This window comes from Hippocampus guttulatus, chromosome 3 (genome assembly GCF_054856545.1).
Source record: "Hippocampus guttulatus isolate MCC_2025c chromosome 3, RoL_Hgut_1.0, whole genome shotgun sequence".
Lineage (NCBI taxonomy): Eukaryota > Metazoa > Chordata > Actinopteri > Syngnathiformes > Syngnathidae > Hippocampus > Hippocampus guttulatus.
In genome coordinates, this window is record NC_141263.1 from 7425259 (window position 1) to 7451849 (window position 26591).

General features: G+C 42.5%; 2 protein-coding genes across 3 annotated transcripts; one reads left to right on the forward strand and one right to left on the reverse strand.

Moving 5' to 3' along the window:
- Positions 1-623: 623 nt before the first annotated feature.
- Positions 624-11008, reverse strand: LOC147207330 (lactadherin-like). Of its 2 annotated transcripts, none has more exons than XM_086107295.1 (10): positions 10817-11008; positions 8124-8249; positions 7920-8051; positions 5631-5744; positions 4037-4218; positions 3799-3954; positions 3550-3694; positions 2739-2923; positions 2496-2651; positions 624-1336 (listed from the first exon to the last, which is right to left on the reverse strand). In XM_086107295.1, exons 1-10 carry the CDS (start codon positions 10890-10892, stop codon positions 1193-1195), a joined length of 1416 nt encoding a protein of 471 aa, XP_085963421.1. In that variant the 5' UTR covers positions 10893-11008; the 3' UTR covers positions 624-1192. The 2 variants fall into 2 exon arrangements, with proteins under 2 accessions (XP_085963421.1, XP_085963420.1); XM_086107294.1 differs by having other exon boundaries at positions 2739-2941; positions 10817-11007.
- Positions 11009-12505: 1497 nt separating this feature from the next.
- LOC147207331 (monoacylglycerol lipase ABHD2-like) lies at positions 12506-26561 on the forward strand. Its single transcript, XM_086106517.1, has 11 exons — positions 12506-12689; positions 13687-13769; positions 14744-14959; positions 16912-17087; positions 17776-17943; positions 18028-18211; positions 18826-18918; positions 19220-19321; positions 19898-19967; positions 20049-20133; positions 23762-26561. The coding sequence occupies exons 3-11, from the start codon at positions 14751-14753 to the stop codon at positions 23968-23970; spliced, it is 1296 nt and encodes a 431-aa protein (XP_085962643.1). The 5' UTR covers positions 12506-12689; positions 13687-13769; positions 14744-14750; the 3' UTR covers positions 23971-26561.
- Positions 26562-26591: the final 30 nt, after the last annotated feature.

Below are 26591 nucleotides of genomic sequence, written 5' to 3' on the forward strand. Positions count from 1 at the left end.
CGAGCTTGATTTTTTTTATGGTTCAGTCACATCCCACCAGCAAGCCACCATGCAGCTTCATGGAAACACTCTGATGTTTAATTGGGGAAACAGCTGTGTTGCGGTGAACACTCACTCTGTGTCCAGCACATTCATTGAAGAGATGAAAGGTCTTGCTAGGGGCCAAACATACCAAGACCGTAAGCATCATTACAAGCATGGCTTATAGGGTGTAATTATTCTTGTAAAACAGAAGGCCAAATATCAGATAGCAGCATGCAAAAAGGGCAACTAAACGTATCGTAGCTTCTGCAAGATCTTTTAATTGTTTTGAATATCATCAGGCTAAATTGTGTGCTACTCTCTGTTCATTAAACATCAGTCTTTCTATCATACCAGTGTTTTTTGAAGTGTCCCTAAATTGGCTGTGACACTGATGAGACACCTTTTTTGGGAGTCTTTCCTTCAGATTACCTCTCATGCAGCCCCTTGTGACAGATGACTTCTTGGGCAGATGATTGGCAAGTCTGTGCATGCATGAAAACTACTACCAAGACCCTCTAACCAGTTGGAAAACTATGGAGAAAACAAACTAATTGCATATTACCGGTACTTCTTTTATAATGCACAAGAAGAAACAAAACTATGTATTCATCTTTAATTAACTACCTGGATCGTAGTGCAATAATACATATATACAATTATTTCAAGTTTATCTAGCTACACATTAAGTGCTGTAAAACTATTACCTCAAAATAGCAATTTAAAAAAAACATGAATAGAAATACATTGAAATGTGTCAACGAAAAAGTCTATCTACAGGACTCACAGCGTACCGAAATCCATATTGCACTCACCACGCTTCATCATGCTACTTTGTGCTCCACTTGTGAATTAAAGTTGGACAGAAAGTTGTTTAAACCCAACAGCAGCAGTATTAGCATGGAGGTCTGTACACGTCATGCAAAGATAGTGGATTAATTGGAAGATTGTAAGAACATGATACGATTTCGAGAATGGACATACAGAATGTGCAATGTCAAATTTAAAAAACACACACACACACACACACCATACACAATGTTTTGAAGTCCCAGCTATTCCGCCAACATGATCTTCATCCAGAGAATCATACAGTACGATGTAAACTCTGTCAGAGGAGGAGATGAGGAAGTGAAATGTCGATGCAGGCCTGCGAAAGTAAGTTGAATCTCTAGTCATCGCAGCCCAGCAACTCCATGCGGAGAGTGATGCGCTCGTGCCACTCCCAGGGAACCACTCGGACAAATCGGGCATAGAGCGGTGGCTCAAATACATTCTTCATATGACTGTTGTTGTCAATATTGCCTTGGAAAAGCTGCAAGTAAGGAAGATATCGTGTGTATGACTTATTAGCGACAGAAATGGTCCACAAACAGCAGTTTCTTTTGCATGAATTCTCTACTATCAATGTTATCATGTCATTTTCTGCCACACTCAATCATGGTCAAATGGTTAAAACACTCTCCCAACTCTTAATAGTGACAGTAAAATACATGGGGGAAATGTGAGCTACGTGGACAAAAGCACCTCCGGGAGTTGGGCGAGAGCCCCGAGTTCCTCCGAAATCAGAATTCTCCCTCATATGGACATTTTAGACAAGTTGATGCATCCGAGATTGTGGGGAGCAACATGAGGAAGGCCCTTTGATGATCCAGCATGACTGTGTCCGACTGCACAAGCAAGGTCCATCGACACATGCTTGGAGGAGTTTGGTGTCGCAGAACCTGAGAGCCTTGACCCCATTAACATTGTTTCTCCAATTTTCTATTGCTATGAGCTAATGGCATGAATCCCAGTACTTGGGTCCACACAATTCATAGCACAGCTAATGTAACCACCTAGAGCAGAGGTGGGCAAACTACGCCCCGCGGGCCGAATCCGGCCCGTTGGTCTTTTTAATCCGGCCCGCCGAAGGTTGGTCCAGAATTAAGGTTCGATGTGAATGATTGCATTCATTTCAATTGGACTTGTAATGACAGGCATTTCAACGCCAGGTGGCGCATTGACTTGAAGTTGCAGAACACAGGGAGGGGGGGGGGATCTTTTTGACCACCTAGGACCTCTGTATCGCTCTACTTCTACTGGTCTGATCCCAACCCATCTGCAGCAATGCACAGGCTAAAATAGGTCATCAACAACACTGTTGTCATTTAAAAAAAGTATATTAATACAGTACTTTCATGCTTTTGTTCTGTTGATGTTTGATATGGACTGTCAACAAATGCTTTTTTTTTTTTAATATACCATAGCTCGTGCTGACCTGGCCCTTCTGTCAAATTTTAAAAGTCAATGCAGCCCCCGAGACAAGATGTTTACCCACCCCTGAGCTAGAGGATTTGTGTTTTTGTTCAATTGGGGCATGTGTGGAATAAATGGCATTTTTAGACTCTCAAACATGAAAATTCTGGATGATATATTGCATAAGCATTATATAGGTAAGAGATTTGTCTGACTTGGGCTTGTATATTACTGACCTTATCGCTATCTCTGTTAACGTCCTTCACCATACTCCAAGACTCTTCGTCGTTACTGTAAGCCACTTTGAAGGCAGACACAAATTGCACCACCCCAAAGTCTTTGGCGCCCTGGGTGACGATACCCGTCAGGCGCTTTGTCTTCTCGAGATCCACCTGAGCAAGAAACATTTATTACGATGAAGGTTTTGGAAACGTGTGTCATTCCGGTGCAGTCATGAACCCACGAGCATCGTACGTCACCTGGATCCACTCCGATCGGTTGTTTTGGGAAGGAGACCACGCATTAGTCTTCCCCTGCTTATCCAGGCGGGCAAACTGAGGGAGCCAAGTGAAGGAATCGATGCCCCACGTGCGAAAGGAACTGGAGGCTGAAAGCTGGCCATCTGAGATCAGCCGAGACTTCATTCCCATTGGCTCTGAGCACCCTGTTGTGTTTGAATAAACTGTGAATAAAGAAAACAGACGGAAGGGAGGAATGGAAAAAAAATCAAGAGAGCAAAAGCAGAAAAGATGAAGGAATAAACCCGCAGAAGAAATTAATCAACGTCCTCCACCAGAAAATCTGAAAGTAAAAATGTGACTGATCTAAAACATTTCCAGTTCAAAGCAATGCCAGAGTGGACAAAGAGGAATAAGGCAGAAGGGATAGTGGCACGCATGCAAGAAAATGCCATGTGCTCTGCTGCGCAGGTATTCTGACATTTCGTGACTACATTTAACGATAGCTTAGCGTCGGTTTAGCATGGCTTAGGCTTAGCATTTGTTCTCCTGTTAAATACGACTCGTCCTCCTTTCTCAAGTGTTGCTTATTCGCCGCCTCTGAGACTTTCAGAGAAGCGGCTGCCACGCTACCCCAGCCAGCCGACACACTTGCAAACTACAAATATCCACCGCACAAGTCGTTGCGTTATCTCTGGAACATTTTCAGCTTTCAGCAACACAACAGGCAACGGCCCAAACCAGAACACCCGGCACGCAATTTGTGATGGCATGCCGTGTTATTATTCACCATGAGAATTCAATTGCAAGGGGATGTTTTTGGTGTGTTTACCATTGAGTTCGCATCCCACTAACTCCATACGCAGTGTGCATGCCTTTCGGCAAACCACAGGAATGATGCGGATGTACTGGGCAACGATGGGTGGGTCAAAAAGATTGGTCTTTGTGCTGTCATTATCTGTGTTGCCCACCAAAACCTGCAATGCAAAGTTGTATGATGACATGGACATAAATGGACTGTACCATGTAGCACTAAGCTCTTTGTATGGAGGGCTTTAAAACATGCACCATACGGTCTAACCTTGTCTCTCCGTTGTCCATCCATTCTGTATGTGGTGTAAGTCTTTCCGTCAAAGCTGCTGGACACCTTGAAGGCCTTTATGTATTCTGCCGTGCCCATGCGACTGGCGCCTTGGGTTATTATTCCTGTTAGACGCATCTTTTTCTGCATGTTGATCTAGCGTCAAGAAGTGATGACGTGTGATCGTTGTTGAAGCTCTTGTCAGTTCGATAAAAGTGTGAACAGTGACTTCTCTCACCTCAATCCAAGGATTCTTGTCATGGGTCGCTGACGTCCAGGCATTGACGATACCTTGATTATTGAGCCGAGCCAACTCCGGACCCCAACGCTGAAGACCCAGAATACTATAGTGCACAGAAGAAGCGGAAATCTGGGACTCTGCGATTGCTCCTCCCTCCATTCCCAGTAAAGAAATACAACCTGAGACACAAAAATGTAAATATTTTTACATTTAAAAATAGTAGAGCGCCATTCACTCACGTAGGCTGCATACCGTGAAAATTGGACACCCGCACTCCCTCCAACTGCCTGATGCGCTTTTAATATAATTGTCTTTCAGCGGAATTTCCAAACACAAATTAAATCACGACACACACTGAATTAGTCACAGGCATACGTTTTATGGCTTAATCTTAACTGTCCATGAGCAATGAAAAATCACACCCACGAGACTGTTTGAATGATCCTTGGACACAAGCTGAGCAAAAGAGGGCTATTGGGCAAGTGGAGAATGTGAACTCATTGATTCTGTAGTTCAATCACTACTCTGCATTGAATATAAAACACAGACCTTTGAAGAATGTGGCAAAGCAATGCTAGAATGCTGGGAGAAGTCGAATAATCTGAGGGAGCAAAAGTCAAATACAATACAAAGTTGAAGAATGCCATCCATCCATCCATCTTGTTCGACTCATCTCGGGTTGGGTCACATCAGGCAAGAAAGGCCGGATTTGCTTCTCCCCAGCCACTTTATTCAGCTCTTCCAGGGAGATCCCGAGGTGTTCCCAGGTCAGCCGATAGTCGCTGCAAAGTGTTCTGGGTGTTACCAGGGACTTTTCCTAGTGGGTTGTGGGTGGAAAACCTCAACTAGGGAGGGGACTCGTAAATTGAGAGCTTTGCCTTTTGCCTCAGCTCCTCCTTCCTCACAACAGATTAATGCAGAGTCTGGATCACTGCAGATACCGCACTGAGACACAGACCCCTCCACTTGGGGCAGAGGTCTGTGTCTTCAACTCGAAGAGGGCAGCCCACTCTTTATCGACTGAGGATCAAGGCCTCAGATTTGGGTGTGCTGGAAATTGAGGCTTGCTGAAGCCAACAGAACCAAATCTTCTGCAATAAGCAGAGTCCGCCAATCCGGAGCGCCTCAATGTCTTGGTTGCGCCTACAAATTCTGTCCATGAAGTGCATGAACAGAATCGGTGACAAAAGGCAGCTCTGGTGGAGTCCAGCCTTCACTGGATACGAAACGGACTTACTGCCAGCAATGCGGGCCAAAATCAGACAGCGGTTGTACAGGGAGCGAGCGGCCTGTATTGTCGATTTGGCACACTATATTCCCAGAGCACCATTCACAGGACTCTGTGTGGGACAGGGCAAAATGTCTTCCCCTAGTCCACAAAGCACATGTAGAACGATTGGATGAACTCCCAGATGAAAACCACAAAGCACCATCCTGAGCTACTGAGGTTGGATGGACTTCCCAACGGAACCTCCTTCATTGAAATCCTTGACGATATACCACAAATATACACATATGATACTCGAAGAATGAATACAATAAATGTCTGTGAATGAAAGGACCGATATTTTACTGAGTACTGTACACGTACGTAGGTGGCACTGCTTCCCAACATAGGGTGACGGGCACTGACACGAGTAGTCGCCATCGAGATCTCTGCATACGCCTCCATTTTTACACGGTCGGTTGGCGCAGTCGTTCACATCTGGAAATTAAGAGAACTTTATTATTGAAAATCACCAAAGCACAGAATACAAAACAGGAGTGGCTTTAGCAATAATAGACTATCATAGAATTTGACTGCGTGGCCACTTATGAATTCTGTTTCTTCGTGTCATATTTTTTTATTCAGTAGCCATGTCAACAAAGCGTCTTGCGTCTTGTACTGTAGTCCCTTTAAACAAGGTCTCTGTTATGGAGTCAAACCCCCACAGGCGTAGACCAAACTCCAAACATCACATGGCCAATGCTTTGGAAACATGCAGCTAAGATGCTCTCGGGGAGTGTCGAGGTTGTTTAATCTATGTGAATTCAAAAAAGAAAATGTCCATGACTTGTTTCTGCCTTCCAAATGGAAAACATTTATTGACCTGACATTCTCTTTTGATCCCTCACTGGATGACCGAATGAGCAAGCGCATTACAGATCCAAAAATAAAATACCGTACTTGTGTCAACAATTTAAATTCCAAGTGCACCTCCAAAATATATCACAGAGCCGAGTCTGGATATGGATAATAATAATGAGTGATTTACTCCAGATTAAATTGGGATGAAGTGAGATTTCAGTGAATTACTTTGATTGAGAATCTACAGGACTTTCATTCTAAATTCACTTACTTGACAATGACAAGTAGGCCACTTTTAAAACGTGAGCAACCAGGATATCATGATAAACTTTTTAAGGCATGTGGACTTGAATTCATGCAAGAACAAAACAATGCATAGTGTCAATTACTGTATCAATGCCTGTCTCTGGATTTCCACAAACCCAGATGACTTAACTGCATTCTCAACAGAAGTAATCGACACCCAAAGTAAGTAACCAAATACGAGTGAATCATTTTAGGCGTATTCTGTACTGATTCATCACCCAAGCCTTTGACTACTCTACATCAAACCAAATCCATAATTGCCTCCTCAAACGACTTGTTTTTCCCCCCAAGGAAAAATGTCGCAATTTTTTCTCGTTGATGCCAACTAGCCTACTATGTTTGTGCAACTGTATTAGTTATAAACACTTCCTTTGCTATTGTTTCTTGTTGTTTATCATTGATCAATTGTGATTCAATGGCAATAAACAAATACCCAATTAATGGAAGTAGCTTGTGTTGATTTCAAAATTGCGTCATACAATCCCCCCCATGAACAATGAGAATGCCTTGTGCTACCTTGTATGGCCTAACAGATTCTGCTCAAGCAGAAGACGGGTTGACGTAATGCCACATGGAACCGTGCAATTCTTGCTCCGCTAAGAGGATTGCTCAAAACTTTGAAACAAATGCCAGTGTGGTTGTGACAACACAAATAAAACAATTGAGAAATGCTTAACCCTATTCAGTAAGAATGCGAAAATAATCTGACTGATTTGCTCTAAATCCAGCACTGCAGCATGCGGCCTAAACTAAACGGCGCATTTTGTAAATAGTATTTCATTTACACACATTTAAATACTCTAAACAGCTTTAATAAATAAAATGCATATTTGTCAGAACCATACCGTTTTGGACATGACCTGATCATTAGTTTAAAATAGTCTAACACTCTAACTGTAACGATACAAATAGGTTCCACCCCAAACCACTAGGCCGTTTGTGCCAGTGACATCTGACACAGAAATAGAACTGGTGCAGGGAGTAGACTCCACAAACACTACAATTGGTGGTCAGCCTGTGCACGATGGGAGGGGGAGAGCTTTTCATTCAAAAGAAGTGCCTCTTTAGCAATATCATTAAGGTTTGAGCAGAAGGTTTCTTTAACTCGACAGGTCTGACCTTTTCGCCTTCCACATTGGACCAAAAAAAAAAAAAAAATTCCATGAAGAGTGTTTCATGGGTCTTCAATAAAATATCTGAGCTGTCAAGTCTGTGAGAACCCGTGTGTTGTGGCATCTGCATACTAAAAGACTTGGAGAGGGGTTTTCTATCTAATTAGCCAATCACCACAGAACTCTGTGAAAGAGGCTCTTTCATGAGACCACGGTCAATACAGCACACATCCCATCTACTGGGATGCTACGACGGCCATGACCTCAATCGTATACGGTATGCTTACTATTGTAGCTAAACAATCGTGCCACATTTTTCTGACATTTTTGAACATCCGAGTGTCAAAAAGTGATGATGCAGGACTTGACAATGCTAACTTTTGAAGCCACTTACTGGTCTGGCAATGAGCACCCTCAAAGCCTGCCCTGCAGTTGCAGATGTACTCGTTGAAAACATCTCCCCTTCTGGTGGGAGCAATTACCTGGCAAGAGGCATCATTCTTACAGGGGTTGGGACTGCAAGGTCCTGAGTGAAACAAGGCGGAGAACGTCAAGTGCTGCTGTCATTCGTACCGAAATGATGGCTCGATTGTCTTACCTGTCTCTGTGAGGTTGCATGTGTCCCCAGCAAATCCATCTGCACAGATGCAGATGAAGGGTTCCTCTCCCACTCCCGTCACGCACGTTGCTCCATTATGGCAATTATTCACTTCGCAGTAGTCACCTTGGAAATTTAATCGGAAAAAAAGGGGTTGAAATGAATGATAATTACATTTTGATCAATTTTAACCTCATTTGAAGGGTTTATCTGATGTGCAACTGTAACTGGGCTTTTATTTAGTGACTGATTTTTTTTTTTTACCTTCTTCACACTAAAAGATGCTTGGTTGTTTTGCGAACCCACTCGCTGAGTAGCTATGGATTTTGAGCAGATTGCATGACTTTTACCCAATGTTGGGTAATTATTTTGACCCAGTAGATTAGGAAGGGCAGCCGGTGTAAAACCTGTGCTAAACACGCTGAGGCGACTGTCAGTGGAAAACTGCTTTTTTCTTAGAAAATATTGGCCATCAAGTTAGTATTCTTGGTTTATTTGGTTTTAACCCCTTGTTGGATCAAAATCTTGACCCCAGCACTAGGTTAGCTATTTCACCCAATTTGGGTTACTTTGGACGCAGCAGTTTTACGAGTGCTGCTGTGGTGATAGCGTGTGGCCTCTCGCTGTTTCCGGATTTAAACCATAGCTAATATGAATATTCTCTGCAATTGGCAAAAGAAAATGTAGGACATAAACTGAAAAATGAAATAAATGAGACATGTTGCAAAAAAAAACAAAAAACAAAAACATGACAAGTTATCACTTATTTTTGATCTCTCAAAATGATGAATAATCTATGTATAGGATTACAACATTCAAATGTATGTAACAGGGAAGACAGAAAATTTGGAATATATTTAAAGTGTTGTTTTGGAGTGGAATACAGAGGGGTAGAAAACTAAGTCATACTTCTTGGACGGCTCCCGCAACTCAGGCAGAAAGGCGCAGTGGGAGTGGCAGAGCACAGATTTATGAGTCATAATCTGGGTGTTTGTTTACTCTTATGATGCTATTCAGGGTTGCTATTCACCCCCTCCAGCAGCATTTGGCATCTTTGACATCAACATGTTGTAGGGGTGAATGGGTTTGACATCCATTTGAAAGGTGAATTCGCATAGCATGGAGAGATTGAAAATATGTTGGTACCGTCATTGTTTGTCTTATGTCTGGGCCTCCTTGGAGACACTGTTAAGTATACCAAGAGTTTGCCTGGTTTTGTAAACTACCCTGTGCATTATTTCCCCAAATGTTTTTAACTGCCAGCTCCAGTAACAAGAGCTCAGGCCTTGGACGTGCGGGCTGCAAAAGAAGCGCTTGAGATGCAACGCATGTTCTGACCTAGCCCCTTTTCAAACTGTGGTTTGTGCACCACACAAGTGACAATAAGTTTTCCTATTTCCTATCCCTTGTTAAATTAGTTTCGCGATAGGGAACATCACAACATGGTATCAGATTTTTGTTTCAAAACAGAGCAGAGAGTAGTGGAGACTCTACAACTACGAGCTGTAGAAACAGTTTATCAAGAACTATTTTATTTTTTAATGAACATGGACATTACCATTTTAGTCTGACAACACTGACAACAAAACTTGTCTGTGTGTGGCTGGGATTAAGAGATTGTAGGATTAGCCAGGTGGAAGAGAAGCATGCCGCTCTTGGTCTGCCGGGAATGAGGAGTTATACAACATGACAGTGCACCGGGAGAACGCTGGGGATGCTTGCTGCCAATGACCGACCACGCAGACTGACAGGTGATCTGCGAGTGCCACTAAGTGTGGGATGTACACACGTCATGACAGTAGACGAGCACCAGCCAATGGCACTCTGAACAGCCCAGACATGTTTAGTTACTATTTTAGGCAGACGATGCGTGTACAGGTGCAGGAAGTTGGCAGGACATTTCTAAATTGATCTTAGGTTAGATGAACAGACAGCTGCTTTGTGTTGAATCCAGACAGCAGCACATATGGCGCTATTTTTTTCCCACCTGTACCACTTCATACTGTTTCACCTCAGGGATATTGACTGATACAAATGAAATAATGTTGTAAATAATATATAAATATGACCACAATTGTACATACGTACAGAATGCCTCCAAGTAACTTCAAAAGAAGTCTCATAATTATGTCTCAATTTACAGGAAGAGAGAGAGAGAAAAAAACACCGCCCTGCAACAGTTTTTCTCCAAACACACTCTTTACATGAAATATACTTTGTACAATCGCTAGTATTTTCAGGAAGGTTACAATAACAGTCTTGCAAGTAGCCCAATGACATCTTGTTCACAACTGCAGTGACTCTGGGATTATAAAATACTTATATGTTGTCCTTCAAAAGTGGGAATGCATTTCCCGAGAACAGGTGAAGCTCGTAAATAATTGGTTTAGGAATATCGAAAGAGAATTATGCACGTACAGGACCAACCCCATCATTTCATCATTCAAGTTTCAAACTTTCAAAATCCTACGAGCCAACTTGGACTCAAAGGACAGTGCCATAAAACAACAAAAGGCCAATGAACTGGTTTCATTATTTCACAGAATGAATGTAAAAAAAAGTTGTGTTGCATGTTTCAGATTCCCAAATTCGTGAAGAGTACCGATAAACTAACTTCAATCACTGCAACATTTTGAATTTACAGTCGTCACCAAAGCAGCCCATTACATGGAAAGCGAGTCAAATAAACTTACCTATGACCGGCGACAGGCAAAGAAGAAGCGTAATCGCTGTCAAATTTACTTCGCTTGCTTTTCTGGAAGATGTCATATTTGTTTAGTAACTTTATTCAACCAAGGTAGTTCGGGCTGCGGCAGAAATACTGCTTGTAGCTACATTCAAGTGCCCTGAGAAAAGTAGGAATTGAGTCGCAAGCAGCGAGAGGAGGACCCAGCGGTAAAACCCAATGTGAAATGATGTCATAGAGGGGGTGGAGACCTTTGCTTCCGAACTGAACAGCGATACGGAATTACGGTCGAACTAAAAATAATCATTTATAAAGAATGAACCATTATCACCCAATGTACCTCTTAAAATATATATTTTATAATTAACAATCTGTCCTGCAAAACATGAAATCAAACCGTTTTTGACTGAATTAAATATGGTATTGGTAATACATCTTCATCATTAAAATTCAGTATCATCCCCTTGTTCTGCACCACCTCGAAGGAAATTACCGGCACCTTTGTTTTTATAGATATGCAGTTAAAGCAGAATAAAATGTTTGACAAGATGGGACGCTCGAGTAAGCAATTGTTTGGCAAACTCTGTCGCCCTCAAGTGGCCATTATGCGCAACAACGTCATCTCAACATTGGACCTGATCATACAGGCCGTGTCCACATCCTGGCTGACACTGGGTGAGAAGTGGTTTACAGTGTACAGTCAGAGTGTACAGTGTACACTGTACACTCTGACTGTCGCTAAGAAATGGTGTACATTGTACATACTGACTGGTCACCAGCAAATTATGTTGCAGACAACCATTCACCCTCGTACTCACAGTCACAATAATATAGACCAGTGCTTACCAACATTTTTTAAACTGACAGCTGCCTCCTGGGTTCTCATGTGAAGGTCCACCAGTTTCCTATATATTTCTGAAATTAAATATTTTCTCAAATGTCTTTTTGTTATTTTATTATTAATAATTAATTACATTTACAGTATATATGTGGAAACACATTTCTCACAATAATCAATGATTTTCCAAGATAGGAAACAGATAAATATCAAAACTTGATCATGCATGACTTTAGAAATCATCTGCAAGTGTTTACGTTTTCAAATAATAATTCCCAGAACATTCCCTAGGAAGTCACAATGTCCCAATGATCCCGACTGATGTATTCCTTTGTAGGCTTTACACAATCAGGATTTTGGCACCAATCACCGATCGGCGAGTTAAAAAAACAACATGATAACCGATCAAAATTCAATGTCAATCTGTGGATCCAATCAATTACGCCATTGACCATTGCAAATAATGACACCACAACCGATCACCGATTTTATGGAAAATGCAAAATATCTGCTGATCCCTTCCAGCCGATCAGAAATGTGTAAAATATAGCCCACTGTAATCTACTTCAATCACTAGAAAGAATGGAAATATGTTTTATAAAATCTTAAAGGTCCGAGCAGATAGACTTGGTTATGCTGTGCATGCTGGGATGGAGCACATTATTGATGCGATCGGACAATATTAACGACTCTATGTTAATTCGATAAAATACCATTCGGATAAGGTGCTTCTGACAGACTGCTCTGCACGACGATAAAGATATCAAGATATGAGTCAGTGTTTTGTGACGTCAAATAATAATCAACCAATGAAAGCGCCCGTATGCAAATTACAGAATCTTCTCGGAAGCGGAATAGAGCTGTCAGTGTGGCGGCTGCAACTGTAAAGTAGTCTGTGCGCTTTGTATTGTCTCCACTTCTAATGCAACGGCGTTACACGGCAGACACGTATGACCTAACACTAACCCAACAAACAAATGTACTGTAACTAAGGTTGGGACATTTGGAGGCGGTCAGTGGCAGATTCTTTCCCTCGGCTGTGGTAAGTACGCTATGCTAAAGATGCTCTGCTGCGACGGATAGTCTGGTCTTCCCTCGTTGTACGTATATAACATCATTTAACGTATGAGCCCGGCAATAGTGTAAAGCGTGAATAGCCTACACTAAATTAAATAAAATGTAGGGATTTACTCGATGTCAAACAAAAACTGCAGTGATCCGCGTGGCCCGAATCTTTAAAAAAAAAAAAAGCAACGATTGCTTCTCATTTTCTCGCGCAGTGGAGCCAGCGAAATGCAAATGGTGGGATGTTGATATTTTATCCGAGCACCAGACATATATTAACTGGGATTTTTTTTTTTTTTGCAATCACAAGTGTTTCCTTTTCGCTTTTCCATTATGCAGAGATGTCAAAACTATAAAGCCCAGTGTGTGTGTCTTGTTAGTGAGCGCCGCTGTGCCAGCAAGTCGTGATAAAGAACGCTAGCAAAGGCAACACACAGTAATAGCAGACTCCCTTGTTAAAACACAACGTTTATTTACTGACCAAGTGTCATCCAAAATCAAAGTCATTTCCTCGTGGCAATTCTGCAGACAGCGCTGTCAATGTATTTGTATACGTGGTTCGATGTTTGAATGCGGAAATTGGATGAGTTTATTAATCGTGGGTGGGGATTCAGACGCTCCAACTTGTTCTTCGTCTGGGAAAACAACTGCGTAGCTGTCATCGATTTCATGTATTTGCGAGTCATAATTTGATGTCAATTGCGGTGAAAAATGAAGGTCTCATTTCTGATTGTGATGCAGTCATCTGCAGTATATTGAGCTAAGGCATTCAGACTTCATGTTAATCAAAACTAAGGGGTTATTATCTATTTATTGATATGATTGACGGTTAGAACCATTTACACGATTACATTTTATGTTGGTAACGACCAAGCTTGTTATGTTATGTGTCTTATCTTACTAAACATGTTTTTGTTTTAATTTACTTACGTATTTATTATTTTATTAATCTGTCTTGTTACTTTGCTCTTTAGGACTGATGACATCACTGTGACTTTACCCATCATATTTTCCCAGTTTTGGAAAGAATTCTTTATCGTAGCCACCACAGAAACAAGTGAGTAAACTTTTTTTTTTATGTAGACAGGTGAAAAAATGCAAGTGTTTTCAGTGTCTTGCCATTGGACAATACTTGTTGATCCAAAATGTACATAAAGATCATATCTCACTGAGCTGCGAATAATTATGAGAGTGAGTGTTTTCGAAGGTAAAAAATGTTGCGTTCTCGCCAAAGTTCGTTCATCATCAATACAATGCATTTTTAGTTAATGTTTGTCAAACGTTTGCCAGACATTCACCTGCACATTTGTTGTCGAAATTCCTGTGACCAGAAAAAACACTGAAACTGTCGGCGAACAGCTGGCGACCCTTTGTCGAACATATGCGACCTAACGAAAATGCAGCATTCAAAAACACTTGCATTTGTTTTCAGCTCAGTGAGATGGCTTTAAACCTGGATCTCACTGAGCTGCAAAGGTTTTGGAAGTGTGTTTGCATATAGGAAAAACTGTTTCTTGTCGCCGTCAAATTTTGGACATGTTGAATATATATTTCTTTGCAACAAGCAAATAAACATATGAGAGCATTAAAATTGCTGGCGAACGTCTTTGCGATTGTTTGCGACCTTGAAGGAACCCTGACGAAAAAACAGCATTCACTTTGTGCCCACACACTCGGTGAGCCTTTCAACCCGTATCTCACTAAGCTGCACAACAATACAAAGTTTCAAAAACACAAACCTATCTAGAATGGGTCCGTAATTAGCGTCATTGCTAAAGCCTGTATCTTCCCTTCCATTTACGGTACTGCAAACATTGCGTAAGGCTTTTGCTCAACACTGTGTGAACCCATGCACTGAGTATGAGAGTGACAAATAGTCTGGCTTTTCTGTGCACTGTGCAGTTCCTGTTTTTATGCTAATATCAAAGTCGATATTTTCCCTCATCATTATCATCTCTGATTGCTTCATGAAAATGTATTTCATGATTTTTAACGATAAACCTTTTTGAAAAAACGAAAAACAATTTCTAGAGCAATCATGAGCGCGCATGATTCAGACGTGCACACCATCTCTCCGGAGCTGCCGGCGATGTTTGATGGCATGAAGTTGGCGGCGGTGGCGACGGTCCTCTACGTCATCGTACGCTGCCTAAACCTCAAGAGCACCACTGCTCCCCCAGACCTCACCTATCAAGACACACCCCTCAACCACTTCCTGCTCAAGTCCTGTTCTCAGCTGACCAAAGAGTGAGTTTTCTATCATTGATGTTGTTGCCATGGAAATGGAGATGCTGGCCTGCCAATCGGGACTGTAACGCATGTAGCGCTCTGATAATCCCATCTGTCGTCAATTGTCCTTAATGTGCCACGCACGTCTGTCAGGCTTTGTCGTGGAGCATGATTCAAACCAGACTATATCGTAGAATTCATTGCACATGCACTATAAATGCAGAGAAAAGGCAAAGGGCATTTAAATATGTTGGAAATAGGTGCGTACTCTTGAGGTTGTTGACAAAGCGCTCAACTTCACGCCGGTATTTGTGAAAAGCATTTTTTTTTTTAACCAAATCAGAACTTTTGAGAGCGAACACCCACCTCTAGTTTATTGTTCAAGAGGAAACCTTAAATCGTCAGCGGGACTCTTGAAGAGTTAACTGCAGGGGTCTGCTTATGCAACCAGGTCATCTGGAGCCCTTCGCCTTTCACTGTACTGAATGTTCATCAGACTTAATTTAAGTGAGTAGATAGTTGTCGTTCAACTTCGCCTCATCCATTTTGTGTTTGTATTTTTGAACAAGTCGCATTTGTTACCCCCAATGGCCGTGTTATTTTCTGCAAGGGTCAATGGCACCATGACTGCTTGTGTTCGGCGACGTGCACATAATGTTTGTCCAATCAACAAATAATGTCAAGTGCGCCTTGATGCCATGTGTTCGTTTAGCTGTTCGTGATATGAAGCTTGTTTTGTTACGGGAGTCACAAGGCCACTATACACGAATGTCTGTCTACTAATACCCATTATAACATTGCGATAATCCACCTCTTGTATTGGATTAAAGCTGCTGTGCCCCTTCCAGAAACGTGCTGTGAAGCTCCACTTCTGCTTAGAACAAAGGGCGGAGGTGCTCACATTACCACATTGAAGTCGCTGCCTGTGCTCTTATGTAACACTTATTTTCAAGGTGCAGTAAATGTTGAAGCCAGAGATGAGAAAACACAGGGACAAGGTTAAAGGGCTTGTGTAATGTGTGACGTCACTCTGAACTGTATGCACGGAAACGTGTCTTGAAGCTAGGCAGAACATGTAATCGCTGTGTTATGTGTGTTTAATGGCCTTCGCTGTAATCTCAGAAAACATGGCTAATATGTCACTTGTATCGTATTGTGCTGGTCATTACGTTTCCACCTAAAACCCGAAACAGCCAACAAGATTTGTGTCAACTTGTGTGGTAATATGATGGTTACAGTCGGCTTTTTGTGATATCGAACAGCGGTAACATTATCGTAGTGATATTGCAGCAGTCTCGGCAGCATATGGCGTCACTCAAGATTTCAGGTTGTCAAAGGTGTCAAAAGTGAAATGAAATGCAAGCACGCCCTTTGAGGAATTTGCAACAACGAGCTGTGTCAACACTGTCAAATAGTGATGACGCTTCACTTGCTGTTGTGTAATCTTTCGAGGGCCGCGCCAAAAAGGTTACTGTATGGCCTTGTATGCAAATGATAATAATAATAATAATAATAATACATTTTATTTATAAGCGCCTTTCAAGACACCCAAGGACACTTTACAATAACAAAAAACACAAAACAATACGGGTTGAGCAGCGGCAGCCAAAACGTGCCAGCGTTCACTCAACCCGGAAGTCAGAAAGGTGAACCCAAAGGTTTGCGTTTCATAAACCGGCAATGCAAATCAGTGTTCTTTATATGTACTGTTACTTCTACTCCAACTCAGCCTTATGCGCTTCCCTAGAATGGTTCAAAACTCATTTCTGATTTGAAAGGAACCGGTTGATACGATACGAAAACCTTTATTAGTCTCGCAATGGAGAAATTCCCAATTCACAGCAGCAAGGTTATGAAAGGAAGAAGCAGAACAACAAAATATAGGAGCTGCTGGAAAGGCAGCCACTCTCGCGGTGCCATTTTGAAGTCAAAATAACACAACACAACATGATGAAATGTTTGCTACGCAGGTACATTCCGCCATTACTGTGGGGCAAGAGCGGTCACCTCCAGACCGCCCTATATGGGAAACTCGGTCGGGTGAGCGCACCTCACCCAAGTGGGATCAGGAAGTACTTGCCCATGCCGGATGGAGCCACTGCGACCTTTGACCTCTTCGAACCAGTGGGGGACCATCGAACAGGAGGTGATGCAACACACAGCTATGCAGATGAAAAGCACATGGGCAAAATGGCTTCATGAGATATTTTATGACTATTTGTGTAGGTTTCGATATAGAAAGGGAACCCATGCTTTTATCCCCCAATTTTAAAATTTAAGACCATACTTTAATTCATTCAGGGATATTGCCCAAAACGTTTTTTTTTTTTCCATTGCCCAATTTTTTCCAGTCCGAAATGTTTTCCTTCCAAATTAAGGCTGCTGATGGTAGCATTATGCTGCGCGGTTGCATTTCTTCAGCTGGAACTGTGTCTTTTGTCAAGTCAACGATCCCACTTGCACTTACAGTGCCATATTTGTCCCATATCCCTCCTGCTGTCTGGCCGAAAGCCTGGGGAGTCAAGTTCAGCATTCGCTTCAATGATATCTGGCGCCATCTAGCGTCGTGAATGGGTATAATGTCTAGACCCCGAATATAAGACAACCCCCATTTTTTCAGTCTTATTTCAATGGAAAAGACACCGTCTTATATTCGGGCCAATACGGTATTTTTAGATTAAAAAATGTTTGTTTTCCTGAAGTAGGTTCACTTTTTTTCTGTTACTTGAGAGTAAAATCCTTCGGACCATCACCTTGACTCGTTTTTATTTGGTGTAAAGCAGTACATTATCCATAATCTCTTACTGATGAAATACCTCGGCTTGTTTGACCAGATGACATCACCATGGTGATATGCCCTGGTATCGGTAACCACAGCGAGAAGCATTACATCCGAACCTTTGTGGATTACGCCCAGAAGGACGGCTACCGCTGTGCTGTGCTGAACCACCTCGGAGCGCTACCCAACATCGAGCTCACGTCGCCGCGCATGTTTACTTACGGTAACTCATCAAGTGTTTATCTCGAGGCAGACAAATGCATTTTGTGGTGTATTGATCTGTAACTCAGTCAACCGATCCTCACAGGGTGCACGTGGGAGTTTGCCGCCATGGTTGGGTACATCAAGCGGGCGTATGCTCAGACCCAGTTGATAGTGGTGGGCTTCAGTCTGGGTGGAAACATAGTCTGCAAGTTTCTGGGGGAAAACATGTCCAACCAGGAGCGAGTGCTGTGCTGTGTCAGCGTCTGTCAAGGTTACAGTGCTCTCAGGTGGGTGGATGTCTCATCGCTTAATCTCAATCATTGTATGATAACACATTCGTCTCATTTGTCGTTGGCTGCTATCTACCTGGTGTACGTAAGGCCTTCCATTTTTTTCTTTCTGCATTTCTTATCATTTGCTGCAACCGCCGCATAGATGTTGGAAAGTAGAAGTGTTGACGTGCGCGGCGCTGTAACCTAAACTGGCAATCTGACCTGTTCATAAACACTTTTGATCGCGACACGCTGGTGAGATATTACGAGGGACAGCTGCTGTCGAACCTCCATGCATGTGCCAGCAACCCCTAGCAAACGGGAAAGAACCCAAGTTCAGATATAAGCAGCACGTTCTTTCCTTGTGTGAAGCAACATTCACGACTCTTTTTTTTTTTCCCCCCTCGGAAGTTGAAGTTATTGCCTCTGTTCCCAAATCATTTGGATTTAATTCTTAGTTTTGGGGCGTCAACGTCTTGGCCAATTTGCTGTTTGTTATTGCCTGATGCTGTCTTTCCTCTTTGTCGGCATGACTCTTTGTCCAGGGGATTACGTCTGACATGGCGTCGTTAGGAATGCTGAGTAGCACGGTGAGCACTAAGCTGACTTCCTGCCTGTTTGTCTCTCAGGGCCCAGGAAACATTCCTGCAGTGGGATCAGTTCAGGCGCTTCTATAATTTTCTCATGGCTGACAACATGAAGAAAATAATCCTCTCACACAGGTAACGCCTCTGCACCGAAGCTTCGCGGCTTTCACTGTGATACCTTAAGGATGGTTTAATTTGGACAAGAAAAATGATAATAAACCATCAGGCACAAGTAGTTTATTATGTTTTTCTTCTCTCTCTTTGTATTTATTCTTGTATGTCCTTATATAGTCATCGGATTTCAAATGCACCATTTTTACTCTTTTTCTTTGCTACCGAACGTTTTACTAGGAATAGATGTTTATTGCTCAAAAAGTTACAAAACGCTAACTGTTGTGCATTCACGTGCTCCCTCTCCTTTTTTTGCACACTGCAGGCACAGCCTATTTGTGGGGAACTCTGTTAAAATGATAGCCGGCGACCTTGGTCGGCTATACACAGCAACGTCTCTCATGCAGATCGATGACAACATCATGAGGTACATGAGAGAATGAAATGGTACAAATGACGTATGACGTGGATATCATTATTATCATACATCATGATATAATATGACAATACAAACAAATTTCCTGCATTGTACGATAGGGACACAATTGTATTTCCTTATTACAATATTCACCCCGATAAAGTATTTTTTTCCCTTTCAATTAAATGACATTTTTTTTCTCCATTAAAACACATTTCATGTAGAACAATAATTATATGAATGAATGAAATCACAAGTATGCAGTGGGGAAAAAATGCTATTCAGAATATCTGGTTTTCAAGGAATATATTGTTTACATTGTAATACATTCCAATAGAATGCCGTTTACATCCATGCCCCTCACGCGGCGCCGTAAACAAGTACAGTACTCGCAGGTGATGGAAACCTTCGCTCATTGTTCAGTAGTCGTGTGACTGCTGGATTGAGCATGAATAGAATTGTGTTGCTGCCGGGATTCGCACATCGTATTACGAACGTCCTAAACTGCTTCTTTGCCGTTCTCCTCTTTTTCACCTAAAAAAAATCTTCAAATGAATCAGTTGTCTTTCTCATGTCTTTCAACAGGAAATTCCACGGCCACAGCTCTCTCAAAGAGTATTATGAGAAAGAAAGCTGTGTACATTACATTCACAATGTAAGGCAACTGGGTATAATGTCACACAAATTCATAGTTTCTGTGGTGTTTGTCTGATAGACTGTCATTGTAATTTTGTAGGTAAATGTACCACTGCTGCTTGTGAACGCTGCAGATGATCCTCTGGTTCACGATTCTCTGCTCAAAATCCCCCGCACATTAGCAGGTAAGCAATCATTTTTCATGACAACCTCCTCAGTGACACAGCAACATGTTTAAACTCCGCTTCCAAAGATTATAATTGGTTTGCTTTCGATCAGTGTTTATTTCAAATCCAAAACCTCAATCGAGCAAAGATGCTATTGCTGGCAGACCAAATCTCAGAATTGTGTTTTTTGTGGCCTAAGTACTTCAATTTGAAGTTTTCACATGCTTCTTGTTAAGCATCTTGATGAGCTCTCAGGAAGAATGTTGTCAAGCTAGACAACTTGACTAAGTTCTGATAGACTACTTATATCAGCGCTATTTGAGACTAGTAAGAAAAATCTGAAAGTGGAACCTGAACTGCCAATTCCATGTAAATGCCTCTATTCAATTTCTCTTGGCATAACATTTTAAGCGACATATCCGGTATGCCTGTGTTCACAGAACACAACCTGCATGAAAACAACTCAGTAAGTGTCAACACTAGGCAGTGACAACACAATAGGAAAAAAGCAATTCATAAACAACACAAATATGGAAATGTTGATCCGAGGTCCCTGTTGTTTTTTATTTTTTAATTTTTTTCCCTTTGCGCCGCTGTAATTCATGTCCATGTCATTTCAAATCATAATAATTCTGCCACCTGACAGCAAAAAAAAAAAAAAAAAACCGGTGTCACTTGACCCATGCAGTGTCATCCAGCCTGTGACACTTGGGCTACTGCCCTATTTCCAAACCCAGAGGCTATTTGGGAAAAGAAAAGCCCCACATATGTGAGGCTTCCCTTGTGAGCATGCGTGGACCGTAACATGACTTTCGGTCATGTGTCTTTTAAGAAACACAGTTGTTGGTTTTAGAATGCCATACAGTCATACCAGGAAAGGGCATGACAGAGCTCCACGGTACATGCCGCTCCTCTTATGCTCCAAACGGCAACACAGAATACCCCCATACAACCTCTATACCTATTTTTATTATTTTAGTGCTAATTTGAGCTTGCCTTCTAACCATCATTCTTTGAATGGTGAAAAAAAACAGCATTTGTAGGGTGCGGATAAGCACTTAAGGCAGCTTCCATGCGTGGTGCACGCAGTTGAAAGCCCTGTGGGATCTTAATCACGACTGAACTGAATCAGTTCCTCCCACTAACCCAGATAAGGGACAAAATGAAGAGATCGGGGCCAATCCTTTATAGCTGACCACGCCGCCCCGCTTGGGAACAGCTGCAGCCCTCTGTGCAAGTTCACGTGGCCTTTGGATAAAGATGAATGATTTATCGGCTTCAGGGAGGTGTCCTAGTTTTTGCACGTTATCTGTTTTATTAAATCAGATCGAGTGCCTATGTCCATTTTAATCCACAATCACTTGGTGGTGGCTTGATACAACGGGGTGTTGTTTCATTCTAGTAGCACTGCAGGAAACTCATGTAGCTCTCCGATGTTTCACTGGTGATGACGTTATTGTGAATGCTGCCACAAGACTATTTTATACTATTAGATTGTGGTTCTCACATATACCATGTTTGCTATTTGAACGCTTCTTTCAGCACCCGTCTTCTCTACTTGAACTGGTGTGTGCACAAGCTTTACATTTGTGTTCACCAAACTTATAGTGTACTCATTTAGACAGTTGACCGCAGCTTTTTACCCCCCCCCCCCCCCCCATTCCACACACACATTAACACTTTCGCTCTCTCATTCATACAATAAAATGCAGTGCAGTGAATGATATACGTTGTAATTTTTTGACATAAATTACCATCATTTTCAGACAGCGACCCCCACACCCCCCCCCCAAAAAAAAGCAAAGAACAAAATTGTAGAATGTAAAGCCGCGATCATGCAAACAAGTGGGTGGAGGTGGAGTAGACTTTGAAAGCTGTCACTCCAGAAAATCATACACTTCAACAGTCAGGCGAGAGTGCACAAAGCAAGGCCCATAAAGGCCTGATGGCTTAAAAATAATGTGTGACACTCTCAACCTCAAGTCCTCACGTCCCAAATGCGATAAAAAAGCCAACAGAGCCATTCCACCATGTTGGAATGGGGGGAGCAACTCCTTTCCTTCATTTTCATCTCAGGCAGTAGTTGCATTTCATTACTTATTTATTTGAATTGTGTTCCTTCTCCTCCTGGGCAATCGGCCCCCGTCAGGGATTTGCCCCCCCCTCTCGGGTCCCACACCCGGTACGACTCTCGCTGGTGCCTCACGAGGTTCAACCCCAGTGCGGGCCCCGGAAGGACTCTCGCCTGATTATTGTTTAAGGAAGGTTGTGGGGCGGCTACTCCCACTCCCCTCCTTTCTGGCGGGGCGAGCACCTTCCAGTAAGACCCCACCTCCTTCCCCGCCGGCTGGTGGGCATTTCGCTACGCCAGGGGCCCAAGAGCCCCGGTGCTCCCCCCTCGCGCCACTCAGAGTCATCCCGCCACGCGAGGTGAATTGTGTTGGATATATTTGAACACCTCCTTCATCATCATCATGGACGCGCATCCGGTACATGAACGTTTTTCACCGCATTTAACCTGTCACAGTTTTGGTGACAGAAAGCACACTCAATTAGTGACTCCTCGTGTAGGCGATGTAGAAAATGGATGAAGAGAGTCGTGGACAGCTTTCTAGCACCAGGTTGCTATTTGGGTGCCTGATGTCCTGGTCCTTGACCTTTGGTTGCCAATTCTTGGGCAGCTGTCCCAGCTTGGCTCACTGTAATTCCGTCAAATTCCATTTCGTGCTCAACTCCTCTTTTAGCTTCGTCTATTCTTGTCAGACACATCGACGCCAACATCTGCATCTTTGCTTACGGTAGTTCAAAATTGAAGCCAAGGTTGTTCATTGGAATATTGATTGTGAAATTGCATAATGATGTATCAATGACGACAGGGGTTCCCCCGTTTACAGTCCCGACATTCGAGGTTACGAATGGCCCAGCATCAACTAGTTTTCATAGCATCGTAAGAATACACTACGTCAGGGGTCACCAATGTGGGGCCCCCAAGTTTCACATGAGTAGCCTGCGGCAGAAATCATTCGTATGGTTGGCGTCTTCACATAAACAGATATAATTATTTCTTAAGAATAACGTTCAATACTAACATTAACAAAGGTACATTGAGTCTCATCTCACTTGTGAAGAAGGACATTGCTTTACTGCCGTACATTTGAGTCTTCCATTTTGGTGGCCTGCAGGTGTTTCTTTTGAAGCAAAGATTTACCGTAACTCTGATTCTAGTACCGCATTAGCGTAGGTTCATGATGCGGAACACCGTGTTCCGACTCTGTCACAATTTAGCGTCATTCCGCTGCCGTAGCAGTGTAGCTGTTGCAAACCAAGGACCCCTGAACTGTCATCTGGCTAATTTGACAACCAGGCAAATGTACAGTACTGACAAGTCTGAGACCAGTTTGGGCCTTTTGAAAACAGCTAAATCGTTTTTAGTTGCTGTGTCCATTGACTGACTGTGATGCTTTTTCACTGTTTTATTATACTGTAACGTAAGTCTGCGTGGTTGTGCGGCAAACTGATAATCGAACCGATGAGTCATGCTTTTATCTGTACAAACCAGTATCGGTATCCTATTGTGGGCAACTCCTCCGTCCACGTGTTCAGAGTCCAGAGGTCTAATGGCTCTCTGCTTTGTCTCACTCCGTAGAGAAGAAGCCCAACGTCATCTTCGCCTTGACGCTACACGGCGGCCACCTGGGCTTCTTCAAGGGCGCCGTGCTCTTCCCCAAACCCCTCACCTGGATGGACAAAGTGATTGTGAGCTACGCCAACGCCATCTGCCAGTGGCAGAAGCAGAAACCGCCGTGCCAAAGCGACCACCTGAGCGAGAGTACCTGCACCAAGAAAAAAGCCTAAAGCCTTTGGCTCCGTCTTTTTTCTCACTCCCTGATGGTAAACCACACAAGACTCCACTGTCCCGTCACTCAGGAGACATGTGGAAGTGCTCCCTCTCTCCTTCTGCCTTCCTCTTTGGTACTGCGCCCGCCACGTGTCCCCATGCCTTCAGCGCAGTCACAGGAACAACCGTCTGCTTCTGTGAAGTTCAGAGCAGGAACACATGACTTTTTTGACGTGTGCTCACCGGTGACCTTTGTCAATGAAGGCAGTGACCAAATATGAGAAGATGCGGCCCGTAAAAATGAGGCCATCAGAGTAGTTTAGTGCTGTGCTCGGTGCCCGTTACCGATCACTGCTTATCGCCACCATTATAGCCTCCATGCAGCGTCCTTTTACTATCCATTCCATCCTTAACCATTGTGACCGCGTCGGGTTGGAAAGGTAAAAACTGGGGTCAGTGTGTCACATCATGCTTGAGAGGCCCGATCTAAGTCATTGAAAATTAGCTCTTAAAACACAATGTAACGTCTTGATAGGACTTCTTTTTGCGCCAACTAAAATCAACCAAAGGACTCCCCGGCACTTACTGTATGCATGACACCTTAAAAAGAAGAAAGCATATTTGCTTGGGAGCAGGGATCGCCCCAAATGGGATCAATGCACATGGCCACCGTCACAATCTCTGCTTCTTTGCACTTTATAGCTTCACCCATCCCATGTATTATTATTTTTGAAAATACTCTCCGCTAGTGAGACGGCAACGTCGCTAATGTGTGAGGTAATTCCGCGTGTTGTCTCTCGTTGGCGACCTATTTCTGTTCCGTTCGCCTTTGACCAGCTGCAGCATCAGTCGAGAGGTGAGACGCTCACCTCACTGCCAGTGCTCACAAGCCAAAGCCAAGCCCTCATTCCCGGGAAGGTCGAAGGGACGGTTTTGCAATGGCAAGCACACTTACTAGCTTGGTTAAAACGATCTCAGCTGTGAGGTACGACGAGTTGAAGGGCCGAGTTACGAAACGATAAACCAAATGTTTGTTTTTGTGAACTGTTTGAACAGTACTGGTGATTGTAATGGGTTGTTCATATATTATGTTCAAATATTTGGTCTTCAGTGCTGGAGTGCGTCTACTTGAACAAAAACGAAATGCAGTCAATTGCTCGAATGCAACTTCAGACTTCAATTCTTTGAGCTCTAACTGCAGAGATGAAAATGTTGACTCGAAGGCAACGTAACACGGTCAATCTTTTCCTCTAAAAATTGGGACAGTGACAGATGAATTTACTTCAAAATGATGATGCACTGCAAACAAAGCCGTAACAACAGTGTACCTTGAAAGTTTCTCATATGAAACTTGATTTCGATCTAACCTAAGTCATTTTGTTTTTGTTCCAATGTTTGGGTGGGGGTGGGTACACGGGTACACAATAGAACACACAATTTACACAATGGCTATTCACTGAAATGAGGGATATGATGTCTACCAAGTACATGCCTGTTTATTCGTACAGGGCTGTTGCTGGTGTCCAGCATCTTCAACAACAAGCTTGACTACTTTTTTTTATTTTACCCCAAATTCAATTTCTCAGTCAGGCAAAAATGATCCCACTGTTGCGTCCCTCCCACATTCCTCTTTCTCTTCTTTGCAGTTCTTTTTCATTCACATGTGACCGTTGTACAATATGGTACAAAGTGGTGCTGTCTTATTTGGTAGTAAGGTGAAAAACAATCAATATAAAAAATAACTGTTTTTTTTTTTTTGCCATAATAGAATATAATAAGAATAGATAATACAAAAATCCCTGCTACCACCTACTGTCAGATACCAATCATCATCTCACCCAGCGTGACGCCATTGCTTGATTTGTTTCCAGTTCAGCCTTCATGAATGAGAATTTGTTTTTGTTTTGCCTCCTCCAACTTAACAAATATTCATTTTTTGTGTGAATACTTCTCCAACTATCTGTTGGTCTTTGTATGCTGGTGATGGAGAAATACATACTTTGCCATTTTGTCACATCTGTCAAGAAACCAAAATGATCGACCTTAACAAATGAAAGAGTAAATATTTGAAAATGCATTTATTTTGAAATATTTAAGAGCCCAGGATTGGAGCTAAAATAAAGGGACTGAAGGCAATAAGCAATCAGAAGAGATTCATGAAAATCTGTGTAAATATGACACCATGATGGGGGACTTTTAATGTTGTGTATTATAGTTGTAAAAGAAAATGTAGTCATATGTGCCCAGGCCATCGAAAATCAGTGTTTCCTTTATAGCATTTTGGCCTCATACTTTTTTTTAGGGCAAATGAATCATTCAAGACTGGAATCCAAAAACACTCAGCTTGGATAGAGTCACCGTTTTTTTTAGTATGTGTATGAGAGCTCACCGTCACAATAAGCCACAGTAAATATGCAGCTTTAATGTTCTTTTTGTTGTTGTTGTTGTTCATGCTGAAATACCATAAAGGGACGTGAAAATGACAAGAAAGCTGTACACATTCTTTTCTCATTTTGGACACTGGATCATTTTTTATTTCCTTGTTTTCTTTTTCAAGAATCATTATATAAGGAATTGTGGTTCAAATAAATTTTGTCCAACAAAAACACTTTTGCTGGTGTTTTTTTTTCTTACCCCA